At 40.1% G+C, this 18,672-nt stretch overlaps 1 protein-coding gene across 3 annotated transcripts in view; it reads right to left on the bottom strand.

The window, feature by feature from the left end:
* Nucleotides 1-17,338: 17,338 nt before the first annotated feature.
* Nucleotides 17,339-18,672, bottom strand: part of ADA2 (adenosine deaminase 2) — a 62,659-nt gene continuing 61,325 nt past the window's right edge. For all 3 annotated transcript variants that reach the window (XM_063447651.1, XM_063447652.1, XM_063447653.1), the window contains one exon: nucleotides 17,339-17,685. In XM_063447651.1, coding sequence (XP_063303721.1) covers nucleotides 17,580-17,685 — 106 coding nt within the window. In that variant the 3' untranslated portion in view covers nucleotides 17,339-17,579. The remainder of the gene's footprint in view (nucleotides 17,686-18,672) is intronic.

The following is an 18,672-nucleotide window of genomic DNA, read 5'->3' as shown; positions in this document are numbered from 1 at the left end:
AGGGATCTGTACTTGGACCCATTCTCTTTAATGTTTTTATTAGTGATATTGCAGAAGGTCTTGATGGTAAGGTATGTCTTTTTGCTGATGATACTAAGATATGTAACAGGATTGATGTTTCAGGAGGGATAAGCCAAATGGCAAATGATTTAGGTAAACTAGAAAAATGGTCAGAGTTGTGGCAACCAGGGCCGGACTGGCCCACCGGGATACCGGGAAATTTCCTGGTGTGCCGTCAGCACCTGGGGCCGGTCAGACAGCTGGCTGTGCTGGCGGCGTCAGGGTGAGTTGAGCTGTGCTGGTGGCCGCAGGGGGAGTTGAGCTGTGTTGTCTCTGCTCTGCTCCCCCGCGCGCAGCTTAACCCCTTAAGGACACATGACATGTGTGACACGTCATGATCCCCTTTTATTCCAGAAGTTTGGTCCTTAAGGGGTTAAAGAGCCCGGGGCCGGAATATGACGTAATATTCCGGCCCCGGTCTCATTAAGCTGTGCGCTGGGGAGCAGACCAGAGACAACACAGCTCCCCCTGTGGCCGCCAGCATAGCTCAACTCCCCCTGCGGCCGCCAGCACAGCTTCCCCTGCGGCCGTCAGCACAGCCAGCTGTCTGCCCTGCACGACCCCCTGGCAGGTCTGTCAGGGTGAGTGTATGTGTGTGTGTCTGTCTGTGTCATGGTGTGTGTGTTTGTCTGTCATGGTGTGTGTGTCTGTGTCATGGTGTGTGTATGTGTGTCTGTCTGTGTCATGGTGTGTGTCTGTCTGTGTGAGTGTATGTGTGTGTCTGCCTGTGTCATGGTGTGTGTGTGTCTGTGTCATGGTGTGTGTCTGTCTGTCAGTGTGAGTGTATGTGTGTGTCTGTCTGTGTCATGGTGCGTGTATGTGTGTGTCATTGTGTGGGTGTGTGTCTGTCTTTCTGTGTCATTGTGTGTGTATCTGTCATGGTGTGTGCCTGTGTCATGGTGTGTGTCAGTCTGTCAGTGTGAGTGTATGTGTGTGTGTCTGTGTCATGGTGTGTGTGTCTGTCTGTGTCATGTTGTGTGTGTGTGTCTGTGTCATGGTGTGTGTATGTGTGTGTCTGTCTGTGTCATGGTGTGTGTGTGTGGCTGTCTGTGTCACTGTGTGTGTCTGTGTCATAGTGTGTGCGTGTCTATCTGCGTCAGTGTGTGTGTGTTTGTGACTGTGTCATGGTGTGTGTCTGTCTGTGTGAGTCTATGTGTGTGTCTGTCTATGTCATGGTGTGTGTCTGTGTCATGGTGTGTGTCTGTCTGTCAGTGTGAGTGTATGTGTGTGTATGTCTGTGTCATGGTGTGTGTATGTGTCATGATGTGTGTATGTGTGTGTCTGTCTGTGTCATTGTGTGTGTGTGTGTCTGTCTATGTCATGGTGTGTGTATCTGTCATGGTGTGTGCCTGTGTCATGGTGTGTGTCAGTCTGTCAGTGTGAGTGTATGTGTGTGTGTCTGTGTCATGGTGTGTTTGTGTGTCTGTGTCATGGTGTGTGTGTGTCTGGCTGTGTCATGGTGTGTGTGTGTCTGTGTCATGGTGTGTGTATGTGTGTGTGTCTGTCTGTGTCATGGTGTGTGTGTGTGTGTGTCTGTCTGTCTGTGTCATTGTGCGTGTCTGTGTCATGGTGTGTGTGCCTGTCTGTGTCATTGTGTGTGTGTGTTTGTGACTGTGTCATGGTGTTTCTGTCTGTGTCATGGTGTGTGTGGGTGTCTGTATCATGGTGTGTGTGCCTGTGTCATGGTATGTGTGTGTCTGTCATGGTGTGTGTGTGTTGTGGTGTGTGTCTGTCATGGTATATGTGTGTGTCATGGGGTGTGTGTGTGTGTGTCTGTCATGGTGTATGTGTGTCTGTTTGTGTTTAAAAATAGTGTTTTTACTCACCTTTCTTTTTCCCACGCCATGCTGGTCTCCCCTCGACTGGCCCTGCCTCTATGACTGAGATCATCAAGCTTGATGTTCTCAGCCAATCCAATGCTTTGCCATAGCATTGGCTTCAAAATGCTACACCAATCAGCATCTCCTCATAGAGATGCATTGAATCAATGCATCTCTATGGGGAACGTTCAGCGCCTCCAGAACATGGAGGCCCTGAATGTAGGTGCTGCACACTGTGCAGCACTGACACAGGAAGCACCTCTAGTGACTGTCTGAGTGTCTGTCACTAGAGCTGTCACTAGGAAGCAATGTAAACACTGCCTTTTATCTGAAAAGTCAGTGTTTATATTAAAAAGCTTGCAGGGACAGGCTACAGACACCAGAACCACTACATTAAGCTGTGTGTGTGTGTGTGTGCGCGCCTGCTAGTGAGTGAGCTTGTTTGCATGTGTGTGTGTGTATGTCTGCTAGTGAGTGAGCTTGTGTTTTTATGTCAATGAGCTTATGTATATCAGTGAGATTGTTTGTCTATGAGGCTGTGTATCAATGAGCTTGTGTGTGTCAGTGAGATTGTCTGTGTCTGCATGTGAGTATGCTTACTGTATAATTAAACGTTTTACTCTGAACGGACCAATATTTCATATTAGAAAAAGCAATGAATGAAAAGAACTATACGCATAGGTCTATTCCCCATAGTTCGGCTGCTAGGATAGATCTGATCTTAGGTAATTCAGATTTAGTCAAGGCGATCTCCTCAATCTCTATTGTTGAAAATACTTGGTCTGATCATGATATGATAACTGCTGAGCTGGTGATGACCAATACTAGATCTCCTCCGATATGGAGACTTGCGGACTACCTATTAAAAAATAAAGCTAATATCGATCATATAGATAACTTAATTGATCTATTTATTAAAGAAAATTCATCTGACGAGATCTCTAAAGAATGTCTTTGGTGTTCTTGCAAAGCAGTCATCAGAGGATATTGGATCAAACTAGCAAGCCAGCAGAAAAAGAACTTAAATAATACTTTGTCCGACCTATATATAGAATTTTACAATCTTTCTAAAGCCAACAAACAATCTTATTCCGATCAGAGAGCTCTATCTATTAAGCACTGTCAAGAAAAAAATAATGTTCATATTAAGATTAGGATAGAGAGCAACATTAATAAGCTCAATATTAAATACTATTATAAGAACAATAGAGTGGATTCTATACTATCAAATAAGTAAAAAAAAAAAAAAGAGTGGCTGATCAAAAGATTTCTAAATTGGTAGATGAAAATAATTGTATTTACAAGCCAGACGAAATTGCTGAAAAATTCAGATCTTTTTATGGGAGCTTATATAATTTGAATACATCTCCTGACATAGCTAAGATGGAGATCTACTTAAAAAACTCTAAGTTACCGGAATTGTCCCACGATCAGAAGGCAATGTTGAATAAAATTATTTCTCAGAGTGAAGTACAAGCAGCAATTAATAAACTTGTAAACAATAAAGCTCCGGGCCCGGATGGCTATACGAACCTTTTTTTAAAGATTTTTAGAAAACAATTAATTCCGTTTCTAACTGATACCTTTAACGAAATGGCGTCCAAAGGCTCGGCATCTACTGAGTTACTAAGGGCACATATCACTCCAATTTTGAAACAGGGAAAAATGCCCTCTGATGTGACCAACTATCGCCCTATTTCTTTGGTCAATGTAGATGCCAAACTTTATGCTGCAATATTGGCCGAACGGCTGAAAAAGGTTCTACCAGCTCTAATTCATGATGATCAGAAAGGGTTTATAACGGGAAGCTATTCTTCCAATAATACTCGCAGGGTGCTCGACCTATTGGATTGGGCCAGACAGGAAGGAACTCCTCTCCTGACCCTGTCGGTGGATGCTGAGAAAGCTTTCGACAGGGTCAGTGGGAGTTCATGAAGAGAACCCTTTTTCAGTTTGGCTTTGAAGGGTGTTTTTTGACTGCTGTATGTGCTTTATATTCGAATCCTACTGCCCGAATAGTAGCCCGTGACTTATGTTCAAAGTGGTTCTGTATTTCTAATGGGACAAGGCAGGGCTGTTCCCTCTCCCCCTTACTTTATGTCTTGTCTATAGAACCACTGGCGAACAATATCAGACTTAACTCACGGATTAAGGGTATGGGAGCTCAGGAGGATGTTTGGAAGCTGTGTTTATACGCGGACGGTATTTTAATTTCTATTACTGATCCCCTCAGCTCTCTCCCGTATCTAATGCAAGAATTTGACAACTATAGCAGGATATCTAATTATAGTTTAAATTTGAATAAAACACTAGCTATGGCTCTCAATATTAAAAAAGATAATCTAGCGCTTTTAAAAAGCGTTTTTGATTTCAAATGGACGAACAAAGAGATCAATTATTTGGGGTTGATTATTCCCGCGGATATAACGCGGACTATAGAAATAAATTTTTTGAAATTACTAAAAGAGACCAATGCCTTATTGAAAGAATGGAGAGTTCATGTGATCTCTTGGTGGGGAAGGATAAATACTATCAACGCTTATATAATCCCCAAATGGGCCTACCTTTTTAGAATGCTTCCCTTCTCGATCTCCTGATTCTGGCTGAATATGGTCCAAAGTAGTATTACATCATATATATGGAAAGGGAAACGTCCTAGAATTAATACGTATACCTTATCTAGGAAGACCCAACAGGGTGGATTGGGATACCCCCTGATTATGCAAATTTATCAGGCCAATATGCTGGTTCATGCTTCCCATTTACAAATAAGTGACTCAAGAAATCAAGCCTGGTACAAAATTGAATCAGCCAGAATTGGTCTGGATAATCTGGAGCTCCTTTTGTGGAGGGAAGTAAGCCAGAATAAAGATCTGCATGACATCTCAGTCCTCTCCGCTCTGTCCTTATCTCAAACACTCAAAGAATGGTCATATTTAAAAACTATCTTGAAAATTAAGAAAAAACTTTATGAGAATCTTACTATACGCTCTTTAGAACAGTTTATGTTAGAGATAAATTTACGGCATTGGTATAAAAATTGTAACTATAAGATAAAAGATCTTTATATTGGTCAGCACTTGAAAAGTTTTGAAGTTCTTAGGACGGAGTTAGATTTACCCTTTAAAGAAATATTTAATTATCTACGTCTTAAGAGTTTTCTTAACCCCTTAAGGACACATGACATGTCTGACACGTCATAATTCCATTTTATTCAAGAAGTTTGGTCCTTAAGGGGTTAAAGACCATATTATTTATTTAGCTGTTGATAAGGGTAACCTGTTCAGGAAGATTTTTTCAGGCTTAGATGTAAAGAAGGTATTCTCTCTTGTGATAGATTTGATAAAACTCACGGGGGTCCCGGATATACCTAATGCTTTAACTAAATGGGAAGAAGACTTGGGTATCTCCATTCCCTATAATAATTGGTGTAAAGCACTTCTGTTGACAAGGAAACATATACATAACCTGAATATCCTTGAGACTTTCACAAAAAATTTGTTTAGATGGTATTTGGTCCATGTAAGACTTTCTAAAATATCCATCTCTAACCCCCCAAATTGTTGGCGGTGCTTCCATCCTGAAGGGACTTTACTCCATATTTGGTGGAGTTGTCCCAGAATTAAACCTCTATGGAATATCATATTTGATCTTATTTTTAGAATTGGAGGTATACGTCCTGAGTTCAAAGCGGATTTTGCACTACTCCATCTTTTTGGCTTAGAAATACAAGGTATTTTAGAATTAATGATGGTCCATTGCTTAATGGCAACTAAAATCCTAATTGCTAGATTTTGGAAAAATATGGAGATCCCAAATAAAGGCCAACTTAAAGCACAACTATTATACCAACTTGAGATGGAGAAGGGCTTACTCTTGAGTAATAACTTTGTGAGTTGTATTCTAAGTTCATTGTAGATATTACAGACTGATAACGGGCTGGAATTCGGGTAATATGCATGTCAATTTCTGCCACGCTGGGATGAAAGCAAGATTAGGATAGCTTCTTATGATCTCTCAGATCCTTTAGTAGATATCAAAATAACTTTATTTATGGGTAATTTGATTCTTCTTTTTTTTTTTTTTATCCTATGTAAGACCAATTGTATGTGTCCTGTTTGTAAGCTATAGCCCATCTTTATCTTTTTGTGTAGATGTGGTTATGCTTATTTTCTGCTATTATTGAATTTAATATTGTAAATTGATACTTTATGTCTTAGCTGTTGTTTGTAAGGTATTGTATGTTATTTCCGGGTTAAAATGCCTTTTTTGTCTGTGGCATCTTGCTCGGCTGTGTGATTTGTTTGTCTTTTTATAATCTATCAAAAAAAAATTTCAATAAATATTAATTAAAAAAAAGAAAAAGCAATATATATTACTCAATCATCTGGGGTGGCAAGACATAGCCTTACATATTACATGCGACAATATATGGCGCAATGACTTATGGGGCTGGCATCGATTTTTTTTTTTCCAGGGCTGATTTGTATCCACAGTCTGGCCCTGATAAAAGGCGGCCGGACCGCCATGCGGTGTGCTCGCATGAAAAGGTGACTCCTGCAGTTTTTTGTAAATACAGTGCACTAAAGCAGCAAATTTATCTCTCGGGCTTCTATAAACTACGGAGCGTGGTGCAAGGCTGTGCTGGTGCCGAGGCTGAGCTTGTCAATTGCCTCCTGATCCCTGGGATGGAGATCCTTGGTCCACAAGGCTGAGGCCTACTCTGGCGGTGAGATAGCCCCGCTATCCTGCCCAATTACTGCAGGTCGGATCCTCGGTGCCGCATGCTACTGGCCCTCCCCTTTGGACCACGGGGAGTTATAACGGTCCTTACCTTTGGGGGCCCTTAATGCCACCGATAACCCTCGACTCCTGGCTGCTGGAGAAATTCCCACCTAAAATGGCAGATGCTGCCGCCTAGCCGACAGTGGAGAGCAAGCTGCTGTTCCCTCGCAGTTGGACAAGGATTTCTGGGTTGACCTGACCCACCACCTGAACCTTGCCCCTGCGCAAAGGCAAGATGGCAGCCTTCCCGGGATTTACCATCCGGAATACACTTTGTGCTATTAGCTACGGTCCTGCGGACGAAATGGAAGCGTCAGAGGCATATCGGGTTGACTACCACAGTGCAAGACCCATGTGAGAGTCCACATACCACGTATGCCTGGGAGCTCCCATCAAACCTCTCTTGCTACGCCACCTGGAGGTCACAATGGCCATTATTGTGGCTATGGCATCCTCAAGTAGGCAAACTGAAGCGGGCCTATACTAGACCACTGGAGGGCATAGGCTGAATGAAGCTGGCACCATGTGGTACACCTCTAACAGAGAGCAATGCTAATGTTTATTTCTGTTTCTGTTTTCTTTCAGTTTTTGTTTCACTTCATGTATTTTAAAGGATCACTATAGGATCAGGAACACAGTTAAAACCACCATCTAAGCCCCGCATGGCCCCTCATGCTTCTATAAATATAAAAGATCTTACTGTATTCAAGCCTGAAGCTGTTTGCATCAGAAAAAAAAAGCTGTTTGCTGACATCATCAGAAGTGGTGGCCTGATCCAATCACAATGCTTCCCTATAGGATTGGCTGAGACTGACAAGGAGGCAGAGACAGCATGATTCAAACACAGCCCTGGCCAATCAGCATCTCCTCATAGAGATGAATTGAATCAATGAATCTGTATGAGGAAAGTTCAGTGTCCGCATGCAGAGGGAGGAGATACTGAATGTTTGGATGCATTTTAGGCAGCCATGACCCAGGAAGGATCTCTAACAGCCATCTGAGGCGTGGCCAGTGAAGTTATCACTAGGCTGTAATATAAACACTGCATTTCTCTGAAAAGACAGTGTTTACAGCAAAAAGCCTGAAGGTAATGATTCTACTCACCAGAACAAATTCAATAAGCTGTAGTTGTTCTGGTGACTATAGTGTCCATTTAAGTTCATGCTAGGCTCTCATGTTAACCTCCTGTTTGCCAACAATTGATCCCAATCAACGTATTAACGCCTCAGCATGGGGGGCCCCTGGGTGAAACATGTCTCTGACCACTCTTCTCGCAGTTCTCAGGTTCTCCGGAGCCTATATAGAGGAGTTGGCATATGTATTAACTTTACTTATATATCTTTACTTAACTCCATCGTTAGCATTAATCAAGCGCTGTAGGCTGCATGGTCTTTACCTCGTACTTATGGGAAAGCTACTTTGTTGACTTACCTTACCAAATGAGACAAGGCTCTGCACTATACACCAATTATCATTAACTATACTGCTTATGACCTACTGTTTGGATGTATTTTATTCTTGCATAAGCCTCTACCACAATCCATATCTAGAAATGTTTTCATAGCATGTTTATTAGCCTGTCATTATAATTTTAAAAATTGTGCATGTTCTCTTTAAATGCCTTAACACAAGTAAGTAACATATTATTACGTCTTTGTCATCTGCTGTTGTGGCATGACATGACTGTTTGTAAATCTCTGCACAGCAAAAATGAAAAAATAAAAAAAATAAATCAACTATAAAAGAACTAGCATAAAGCAGTGTGTAACCGTGAATACACTCTAACCGTATACACTACCGCACAGCAATAGAGTCCCAATACACAGCAAACGCGTTTCGACTATATCAAAGTCTTCTTCAGTGCTCTATCCTTGTGAGTTTGATTATTACTATCTATTGCTCTTGTATGGGTTTTTTTTATTACGCTATGTGTAATATTTATTTTAGATTCCTGCTGATTATGGAATCGCTGTTAAGCATATTTGGAAGTTTAAACATGTTTAATAAGTATATTTTTTCACTTGGTGGTGTATGAACTTTCTGTTAAATATTTATTTGGGTATATAGTGTAAGAAATGGATATGCAAAATTGCAATATTGTATAAAACATTCTGTGTATGTGACTGGTTTCACAAGTTGGGGTCATTTACTTGATAACAGTGTGATAAGAATCAAAGCTTTCAATTGCATTTTACAACACCCAGCTAAAACAAAAGCTTACATTCCTCTAACAGTTCTCCTGCCAACCAGTTTTCCATGCATGTTATCAGAAGACCTGAGCAATTAACATCTAGGTGTAACCATGGAAGTGTGTGTTTTCCCCAAACCATCCTGTCTAATCTACCCAGAAACAAACCCTAACTGTCATTTCTTTCAGAACGCTACAGTATAGCTGGAATTCTGAGTAAAGACAGAACTCTCTGGAAAAATGGGGAGGGATAAACCACTTTTGGGAGGGAAAAGGGATTCTGGGAGTTGTAGTTTATGACAGCAAGCAGGGCCGGCCTTAGGCATTTAGACGCCCTGTGCGAAAAATCTTCACAGCGCCCCCCCCCGTCATCCATGTATGCTGTAATGTTTGTGTTGTTTGTGTATGTGATAGTAGGTGTGATGACTGTGTGTGATATGTATGCTATGTGTGATATTTGTAATGGGTGTATTAACAGTGTGTGATATGCGTGTATTGGTTGTATGTGACACACACACACACACAGAGTCAGACGGCCATACACACACACAGGAAGACATCCACACACAAAGGCAGACAGTCACACACACACAGACACACACAGGCAGACAGTCAGTCATACACACAGACACACAGTCATACACACACAGACACAGACAGTAATACACACAGACACACACAGAGGCAGACAGTAATACACACAGATACACACACAGAGGCAGACAGTCATACACACAGAGGCAGACAGTCATACACGCACACACAGACAGTAATACACACAGGCAGACAGTCAGACACACAGACACACAGAGGCAGACAGTCATACACAAACACACACAGACAGTAATACACACAGGCAGAGTCACACTCACCTGACAATCACACAGTTACCTGTGGAGTTCATTGTGGAGGCAGTGCAGCTCCTGGTGACTGTTTGGTGGGGAAGCAGGGACTCCTTCCTGCTTCCCCTGCAGCAGTTTTCCGGCGCTTTTAGCTCCGCCCCCGGCGCACGGTAAGCTCCGCCCCCGCTGTAAATTTAAAAATATATATATATATATATCTATATATTTATTTTTTTAAATCCCGGCCTGCTGTGCTGCCGCTCGGCGCCCCCTGCTCCATGGCGCCCTGTGCGTCCGCACAGCTCGCACACCCCTAAGGCCGGCCCTGACAGCAAGAATGAGTCTTTAAAAGGACAACAGCCAAGGAGGTTGGACGCTCTCTTTGTCTCTTTTAGAGAGGACAGTGCAGCAAGCAGCAGCAGGTGCCAAGATGAAGGCGCAAGGGGAAGATCTTCATTTAAATGTATCAATGTATCTTTTGATTATGAACTAGATATAATGTGTAATGTATCCTTTTTAAATCTGTAACAGTATCCTAAGTCAATATTTACAATACATTTTATTATACACTTGTGTCACTCATTCCCTAAAAGAATATCCTTGTAAGAGGGCCATAATTTCTTACACTGGTATTATTTGCACTATTATATTTAATGTGGCTCATGGCAAAAAACAATCACCAGATTTGAAGACTGTCCATTATCAAAACACCTAGAGAGGCTGTTGGGTGACCCTGAACATACCCCGAAGTGCTACCACTGAGAGCCCAGTATAGACTAACTGTTTGTAGGTGAGAACTCTATGTTCATTAGTTATTATTCACATACCGTAGTTTGTGTTAAACTATATTTTGTATTATTATTTATTTTTCACATATAAGGGGAAAATAACGAAGGTCTAAAATAGAAGTAAGCACCTATTACATGAGATGCTGTACAAACTATTCTAAATATGCATTTCTATAATTTGTCTTGGTGTTGACAGGGAGACACTTAGATTTGGGTTAAGCAATTGTGTTTGGTGCATTTTCACAATTTTGTACGTTTCCCATTTTAAATTTTTCCTGTGTCTTGAGTAGTGATGTTTTGCTCAACAGACCTTCATCCAGCTTCCTTTGGATACCATCGGGGGGAACTGTAGACCCTTGAATCTGGACATGTTCAGTTGTATGCATCAATGTGCTGTCTCTGTATGATGCTTGAAAAACTGAATCTCACCCTTCCCCTTTCTGTGCAGCTGGCTTGTGCGCACGTTACTCACACCTAAAATGTCCCATGGATTCTGAAAATGAAACCTTTGACCTGAAAATTGTACCATACTTGACCATGAAGACTTTATATTTATTACGTTTAGTTTTATTCCCATATTTTATCTACAATCAACATTGTATTGATTTAAATATTTTGTCAATTGAAGGTGAGGAAATATGGGAGATGAAAAGGTAAATGAGTGCATCCTGGCTACACAGGAGAGACCATTACCTCTTTACCTCTTATGGGGGCTGGGCTAAGGGTGACCACGGAATCTCATTGGATTAACGCTAAATGGAGTGCAGTTAAACTGTAACTGATTCATTGAGCTAAATGTTTATAGTGCTTTCATTGTCCCTTTACAATTTAATTAGTACTATGTTTTACTGTACTGTGGCTGCAAACCCTGCTTCTGGTCTTCTTTTGTAGGAGAGTCTGTTGCTGAGCTAAGAAGGGCCATTCAGAGATACAATCATTGGCTGAGAGCATTCGCTGAATGTTCTCAGTCAATGAGCACAGTCCTTTATTGGCCATAGTAGCCAAGCAAGTTGCCAGTTCATACACAAATGATTTGAGAAATGACACTAGGACATCTACAGGACACTCGAGCCAACAGAAACACTCTAAGCTCACAGATCAAGTTTGTAATAATCAAAATGAAAATGTATAATGACAATACAGTATTTGCAGTAAAAACAAGTACATTCAATATAGAAAGAAAAAAGCAAACAAAAGATTAGGGTATAAATAATCTATATTGTGAATGAAATTTAAGGATGATGGTTCAACACAATAATTTTTTTAATTCCATTAAATTATACAGTGTACAGGAGTCACATTTTTATGTAATTGAAAAAGTGCATTTATTATCCCAGCCCCATAGAGCTCACAATCTACCTAATATACAGAAATGTTATGGACTATTGGAAAATCACCCTATAAAATAGAAACAGTAGAAGTAAAGTGCTAAGGAGATTGAAATCCCAACCCATAGGCCCTACACTAGAGACATTTAGTTGTTGCACACCAGAGAAACAGCAAAGTAGTTGGAAATTAGAATTCTTTAAAACAAGTATTATTCTGATAAGTCGCCGTTCTATCTGAGGTTAGGCTTTACTTTGGGCATTTAATCAGAAAATATAACTTTGTCCATCTTTAAATGTAAACTCCAAACACCACTACATCCTGCTGTAGTATTTATGGTGCCAGCAGTGCCCTGGTACTCCACATTGTAAATAGTCAAATTGTTTAAGAACAGTTGGACAACTTACCTGGGATCTGCCAGGTACCACCAACTGCCTCTTCTGGAGCTGGAGCTCCTTCCGTTAGCTCCACTGAGCTAAGTCTTCCAGTGCTCTGAGAGCATCAGCTGAACACTCTCAGCCATTAAGCACCTTCCTGTACCACTATGCTTAGCTCAGTGCAAACGCCTTCAGGTGCAAAGGAGGTGGCATGTTCCAACATATCTCAGGTAAGTTGTAAAACAGTTCTTAAATGCTTGGCTACTCACACAGGCAGTATAACCACTACAATGGGCTGTAGTAGTTATGGTGCATGGTGTGTGTTCCTTTAAAGCAATACACATGGGTTTTTTAACTAAGAAGCAGGATGACCACTGTCACAAAAGAGACTTAAAAAGAGCCCATTTAAAGCGGTGTTCTCACATCTCTGGTCCTCCCGTTGTTGCTGAAGTACAACTCCCATGATTCTTTGAATGAAATAGATAGTCAGATAATCATTGGAGTTGTAGTTCTGTACGTCTGGAGGGAGTTTGGAGAACCCTGCCTTAAAGGAATCAAATGTTTACTTGACCCATATTGTAAAAGCAAGGGCTGTTGAAATCTGTACCAGCACTTATCTCTGCCCCTGCATCTTCTCAATCTGGTGATTTAAACAGGGTCTAGTTTAGGGGTAAGCAAACTTCATCACTCCTTATGTTGTAGACGACAAGTCCCTTAATGCTTTGCCACGATTATGGCTGTAAGAGCATTATGAGAAATGTAGTCAACAACATATGGATTGCTAAAGGTTGCCAACTTATTTAAAAAAAAAAAAATAAAAAAAAAAAAAATAAAAAAATATATATATATAGAGAGAGATTGTTAATAATGAATTGTTCTTTTTTCATGGGGTGATGCATGATGCCTCACTCCCAGATTAAACAACTTGGACTCAACAACATGTGCAACACAGAAGCCTCAAACATTGTAAATAGTAATTATAGGCGATTCCCAAAACTTAAACTTGAGTTTAAAATGTATGAATTAAATATGAGCATAATTGAGCCAAGTTTAATGCATTTTGGTTGCAAATGGAAATTAGGAGGAGGATTCAGTAGAAGAGTAAATTGTGGTGAAGTTTCTAGATGTCACCTGCACACAGAAAAAATGCAAACTCATCAAAAAGTAATTACAATCAAACCTAGATGAGCATTTTATATCTGTTGATAGTAGTTCTTCATAAAAAAAAAAAAAAAACATTGGAAAAAGCTGTATGGAGTAAGTTTAAAATGTTATAAGTTACACCAATGTCTCATACTGAGCAACATTCCAAAGCAATAAATGGGTGTTTTTACAATTCCTAAGTCAATTTGATTCTAGTTTGTGGTTTAGATATTTCTGGTGTACAAAGCTGGGCCTTGGGGACTACACAAACCACTTAAAACTATATTACATTGACACTTTCTGAAAGAGGAAGATCAGTGGCAAAAACTTTGTATGGGTTAAGGAGTCAAAGTAAAAAGCAGAATAAATAATATTGCTGGGATGGCTCCTTGTGGGCAAAGGCAAGATTTCCTATGTTTTGGCAATGCAAATTGGTAGGAAGATTCATATCTTTCTCTCACTCATTCTCTATTGGTCTGAGGTAGTTGTTTCAGTTTCTTTATAAGTTTAACACCTACAATTATAGTTAAAGGATCACTATAGGGCCAGGAACACAAACATGTATTCCTGACCCTATAGTGTTAAAACCACCATCTAGCCCCCCTGGGTCCCTCAAGCCTCCATAAATATAGCAACATCTTACTGTATTCAAGCCAGAAGCTGTAGATCTGTATGCTGTTTGCCTAAAAAAAACAAGCTGTCTGCTGACATCATCAGAAGCGGTGGCCTGATCCAATCACAGTGCTTCCCTATAGGATTGGCTGAGACTGACAAAGAGGCAGATCAGGGGCAGAGTCAGCATGATTCAAACACAGCCCTGGCCAATCAGCATCTCCTCATAGAGATGAATTGAATCAATGAATTTCTATGAGGAAAGTTCAGTGTCTGCATGCAGAAGGAGAAGACACTGAATGTTTGGATGCATTTTAGGCAGCCATGACCCAGGAAGGATCTCTAACAGCCATCTGAGGAGTGGCCAGTGAAGTTATCACTAGGCTGTAATGTAAACACTGCATTTTCTCTAAAAAGACAGTGTTTACAGCAAAAAGCCTGAAGGTAATGATTCTACTCACCAGAAGAAATTCAATAAGCTGTAGTTGTTCTGGTGACTATAGGGTTCCTTTAAGTTTTAGCCTAGCATGAGCTTTATTATAGACTGGACACAATTTTTATTATTGCCATTTATATAGCGCTATCAGATTCCGTAGCACGTTACAATATTATAAGAGGGGGGATTTAACCATAAATATGAAAATTACAAGAAAACTTACAGGAATGGTAGGTTGAAGAGGACCATACTCAAACGAGCTTACCATTGACAGTAATGTTGTAAAATAGATTGGTAAGGTATTCTCATGTAGGATTTGTAGGTCTGCACCTAAGCATAATCTTTGAGGACTTAAGTTCACTCTCAGAGAATGTGTAGACAACCACTCTATGACAGTACTTGTAATGTAATTGCCAGGGCACTCAGCAGAGAGTCAGCCTGTCTATGAGGCAAGCCAAGGTGGTCATAGATGTACACAATTTTAGAAGAGATCCCAGGAACCTTGGGCCATTGGTCAACAACCGGTTTGCTTTTTCCACTCCTGGCACATTGCCAAGTAGGGAGCACTTTTGATCTTCCTGCCAGTTCAGGGAGGGACCTCTCAAAGTCACCTTATGGATAATACAGCTTTGGCTGAAAGTGCAGACCAGAAGCTCTACTACTACACCACAAGGAAGAAGTATAACAGCTGCACCAGACCACCAAGGACTGAAACCATGATCACTGCCCCACTGGTCTACCAGGAATGAGTACTCCCTGCCTTCCCAAAGGTACACAGAAGGACTTTTTTTTCTTCAAAATTATGTAAAGTGTGGGGAGGCTGAAGATAAGAAACACAACCTTCTCTCACACACACCTACCCACTCAACTCGCAACACAGCTACATACTTCACACTCAGTTAGGCACACTGACCAATCATATTTTGTTAATGATTGGTTTACATTGTTTTATTATATATTTATGTCTAAATTGCCAAAGTTCAATATTTGTACTCCCCTCAGTGCCAACTCATCCACAGGACCCAATCAGAGGCCAACATTAGCTCTATTTTGCCAAAGAGCATAAAGAAATATTAACTGTGCTCCACATGTCCCATAGTTCTGCCTAGTATTAATTGTAAATGTTTGGAACACTATAGTCACCTAAATTACTTTAGCTAAATAAAGCAGTTTTAGTGTATAGATCATTCCCCTGCAATTTCACTGCCATTTAGGAGTTAAATCACGTTGTTTGTGTTTATGCAGCCCTATCCACACCTCCCCTGACTATGATTGACAGAGCCTGCATGAAAAAAAAACTGGTTTCACGTTCAAACAGATGTAATTTACCTTAAATAATTGTCTCTCAATCTCTAAATTGAGCTTTAATCACATACAGGAGGCTCTTGCAGGGTCTAGCAAGCTATTAACATAGCAGGGGATAAGAACATCTTAATTAAACAGAACTTGCAATAGAGAAAGTCTAAATAGGGCTCTCTTTACAGGAAGTGTTTATGGAAGGCTGTGCAAGTCACATGCAGGGAGGTGTGAGTAGGGTTCATAAACAAAGGGATTTAACTCCTAAATGGCAGAGGATTGAGCAGTGAGGCTGCAGGGGCATGTTCTATACACCAAAACTGCTTCATTAAGCTAAAGTTGTTCAGGTGACTATAGTGTCCCTTTAAATGCTTTTCAGTAGATTTTAAATATATAGACACCAATTTTTATATATAGATCAGAAGTCATGTTCTTAAAAGGAGAGACAGACCATTAATAATCCAGCATACATCATCCTATGGCTCATAAATTGCTCCCCACAATGTAACTTTCTTCCTGTCACTTCAAAATGGGTACTTGGTCCCTCTGCACTTTCTAAAACAAACCACACATGGCTTATCATGTTATCACAAATAGTAGTAATTATGGCATTGCCTCTTAAATAGAAAACAGTTGTAATATAAAGCTGACAGTCATACTTCAGGCACCTACACATCTTAAGTGCATTTGATAAGTTTTGCCCTTTTATTGAGGCTGTAGTTCTTCTCCACATGCACATCTCATAAATAAAAACAAACAAACAAAGAAAACACTTTTCCAGGGAAGGTGTTGCAGAGGCAAAGGGACACAACAGTGTTAGGAATACAGCTTTATATTCTTAACGGTATAGTGTTCCTTAAGGAGCAGAGTTAGGCTTCAGGAAACAGCAACACCTTTTTTTCATTTTTTTAAGCAAAAACTAAATTAATTTGAACAGGGATGAAAATAAAGAATGAATAGTGGACCATGAAGATGTGTTGGTGCCCAGAGTGTTTCTTTAAATATTTGTAAAACTTGCTCCCATAATCTCAGGTATCCCTACACAAATCTTCCACATACTTCATGTTACTCGTTTAATTTCAGGCCTTTCTGAGCAACTTTTTTCATATCCTTTTTTTCTGGGCTAAAGGTCAGTCCTGGGAAATATAATGTTATTCAGTCGCCCTTATAATATTTAAAATTGTCAGATCATTTGTTTTTCAATGCTTGGCTTAATTTATACATTCTTCTCTTTTATTTCTTTGGCAATTTTTCTTTTTCTCTCACAATCCACAAGTTCTCTCTTTGCTTTTCAAACACTCTGCTTTCCTACATCAGGCATCTATTTACTAAAGTAGTATTCTTCAAGCCTGTCCTCAAGACCCATCAACATCTCATGATATTTCTGCCTTAGCATTGGTGAGTTCATAAGAGGTAGGGTTACTAAGCACCCAAAAAATGCAGGATGAGGCAGAGCAGGTAACTCATAACACAGGATCTCATCACATAGGATAATGGAGCTTATTCTATATCATGTACCCAATATATGGGACTTCATATGAGTAACTGTGAGTAATTTAAAGAGCACAGTGATGACTGATTGTACCATCTCAAAAGAAAAAACAACTATACTTTAATGAACAGACCACTTAATGCACCGTTCACACCTTCTGCTATCTGAATTGGTTCTTCCTTTCCTTCATTCTCTCCTTGCTCTCAATTTCTCTTCATTTTTCACTCTTCGCACATCCTGTACTTTCACGCATGCACTCACACACTTTCCCAGTCACACATAACTCTCACTTCATGACCTTTATTCAAAATCCTGTGAAGTTATCTTCTTTGGGTTTTTTCAACCATGTTCTTCTGTTAGCTTCACATTACACTGAATAAGGGTCCAAGTGAGTCTGAGGCATATCTCTAATATTTACATATCTAAGTTATCCTTGGCCAGATCTTCTATAAACATGTCCCATTTCTTCTGCCAGACATCTTTAGCTCGCTGTTTTCCTTCTTGAGACAAAGCACTGTAACTAAACACAGAAAAAATATATATTACTTCCTGTGTCCACAAACCACGGCAATTTGTGCATAAGTTATGAACCTCTAAATCTAAGGATGCAATTAGAATACACGCTATGACTATGAAAAATAAAACAATAAATTATACAGCAATGTGCACACAATATCTACAAATAAAAACAAAATGTCTACAGCTACATCCTAGTTTACTTAATCATCCAATATTTATAGCTCACTCAAGTTCTCATTGCAATTCAGGTTCATAATAAATGCATGCACATTGCATATTCTAAACTTAGACTTTTATACCAAAAGAGTATTAAAAAAAAAAAAAAAAAAAACAGTACAGGAAAAGAGTAACAAAACATTGTTACCACATTGCAGCAATATTGGCACTAATAGCCCGACCAACCTCCCCACCCCTGCATTTTTATATATTGTTTTAGAAAATCATTTACATTAATGCTAAAACTTACCTTAAATCTAGTGCCATACAAAGTTGTCCATGATTGTTTCCCTGCCTTTACTGTCATTACACCGTGTCATACTTTTTCATTTTGTTAACCAATAAATTATACACCTTGCATGCGCATGGTGTTCACGTTGAGCTAAGTCACAGATTATCTCGCCCCTAAAGCCAACACTCCTCCCCCTTTTGCTGAGGAGGGAAAGGACAGATGGGATTAAATTAAACATCAAATAAGGAGATAGAGACGGAATGAAGGGTAACAATATTGTAATAAGGCACTAAACTTTCTACAGGCGTCACATTGCAAGTGCACTCACAATGCTGCATGCAAGAGAAGAGGCTGTTATCATCCGTCACCAGCACACAGTGCGAGCTGATGGATGTAATTAACTCACATTATTGAGTCTTGAACAGAGGTCTGGGCTAACGAAGTCATGTATGCTGTATGTGTAACTGCACCCTAGCACATAATGACAAATTTATCTGTATAGGTTGTCTTTCAAGCAGTAATGTTGCACACAAATACTGC

Source organism: Pelobates fuscus, chromosome 3, assembly GCF_036172605.1.
Source record: "Pelobates fuscus isolate aPelFus1 chromosome 3, aPelFus1.pri, whole genome shotgun sequence".
NCBI classification, from domain to species: domain Eukaryota; kingdom Metazoa; phylum Chordata; class Amphibia; order Anura; family Pelobatidae; genus Pelobates; species Pelobates fuscus.
This window is presented reverse-complemented; position numbering and strand designations above follow the sequence as displayed.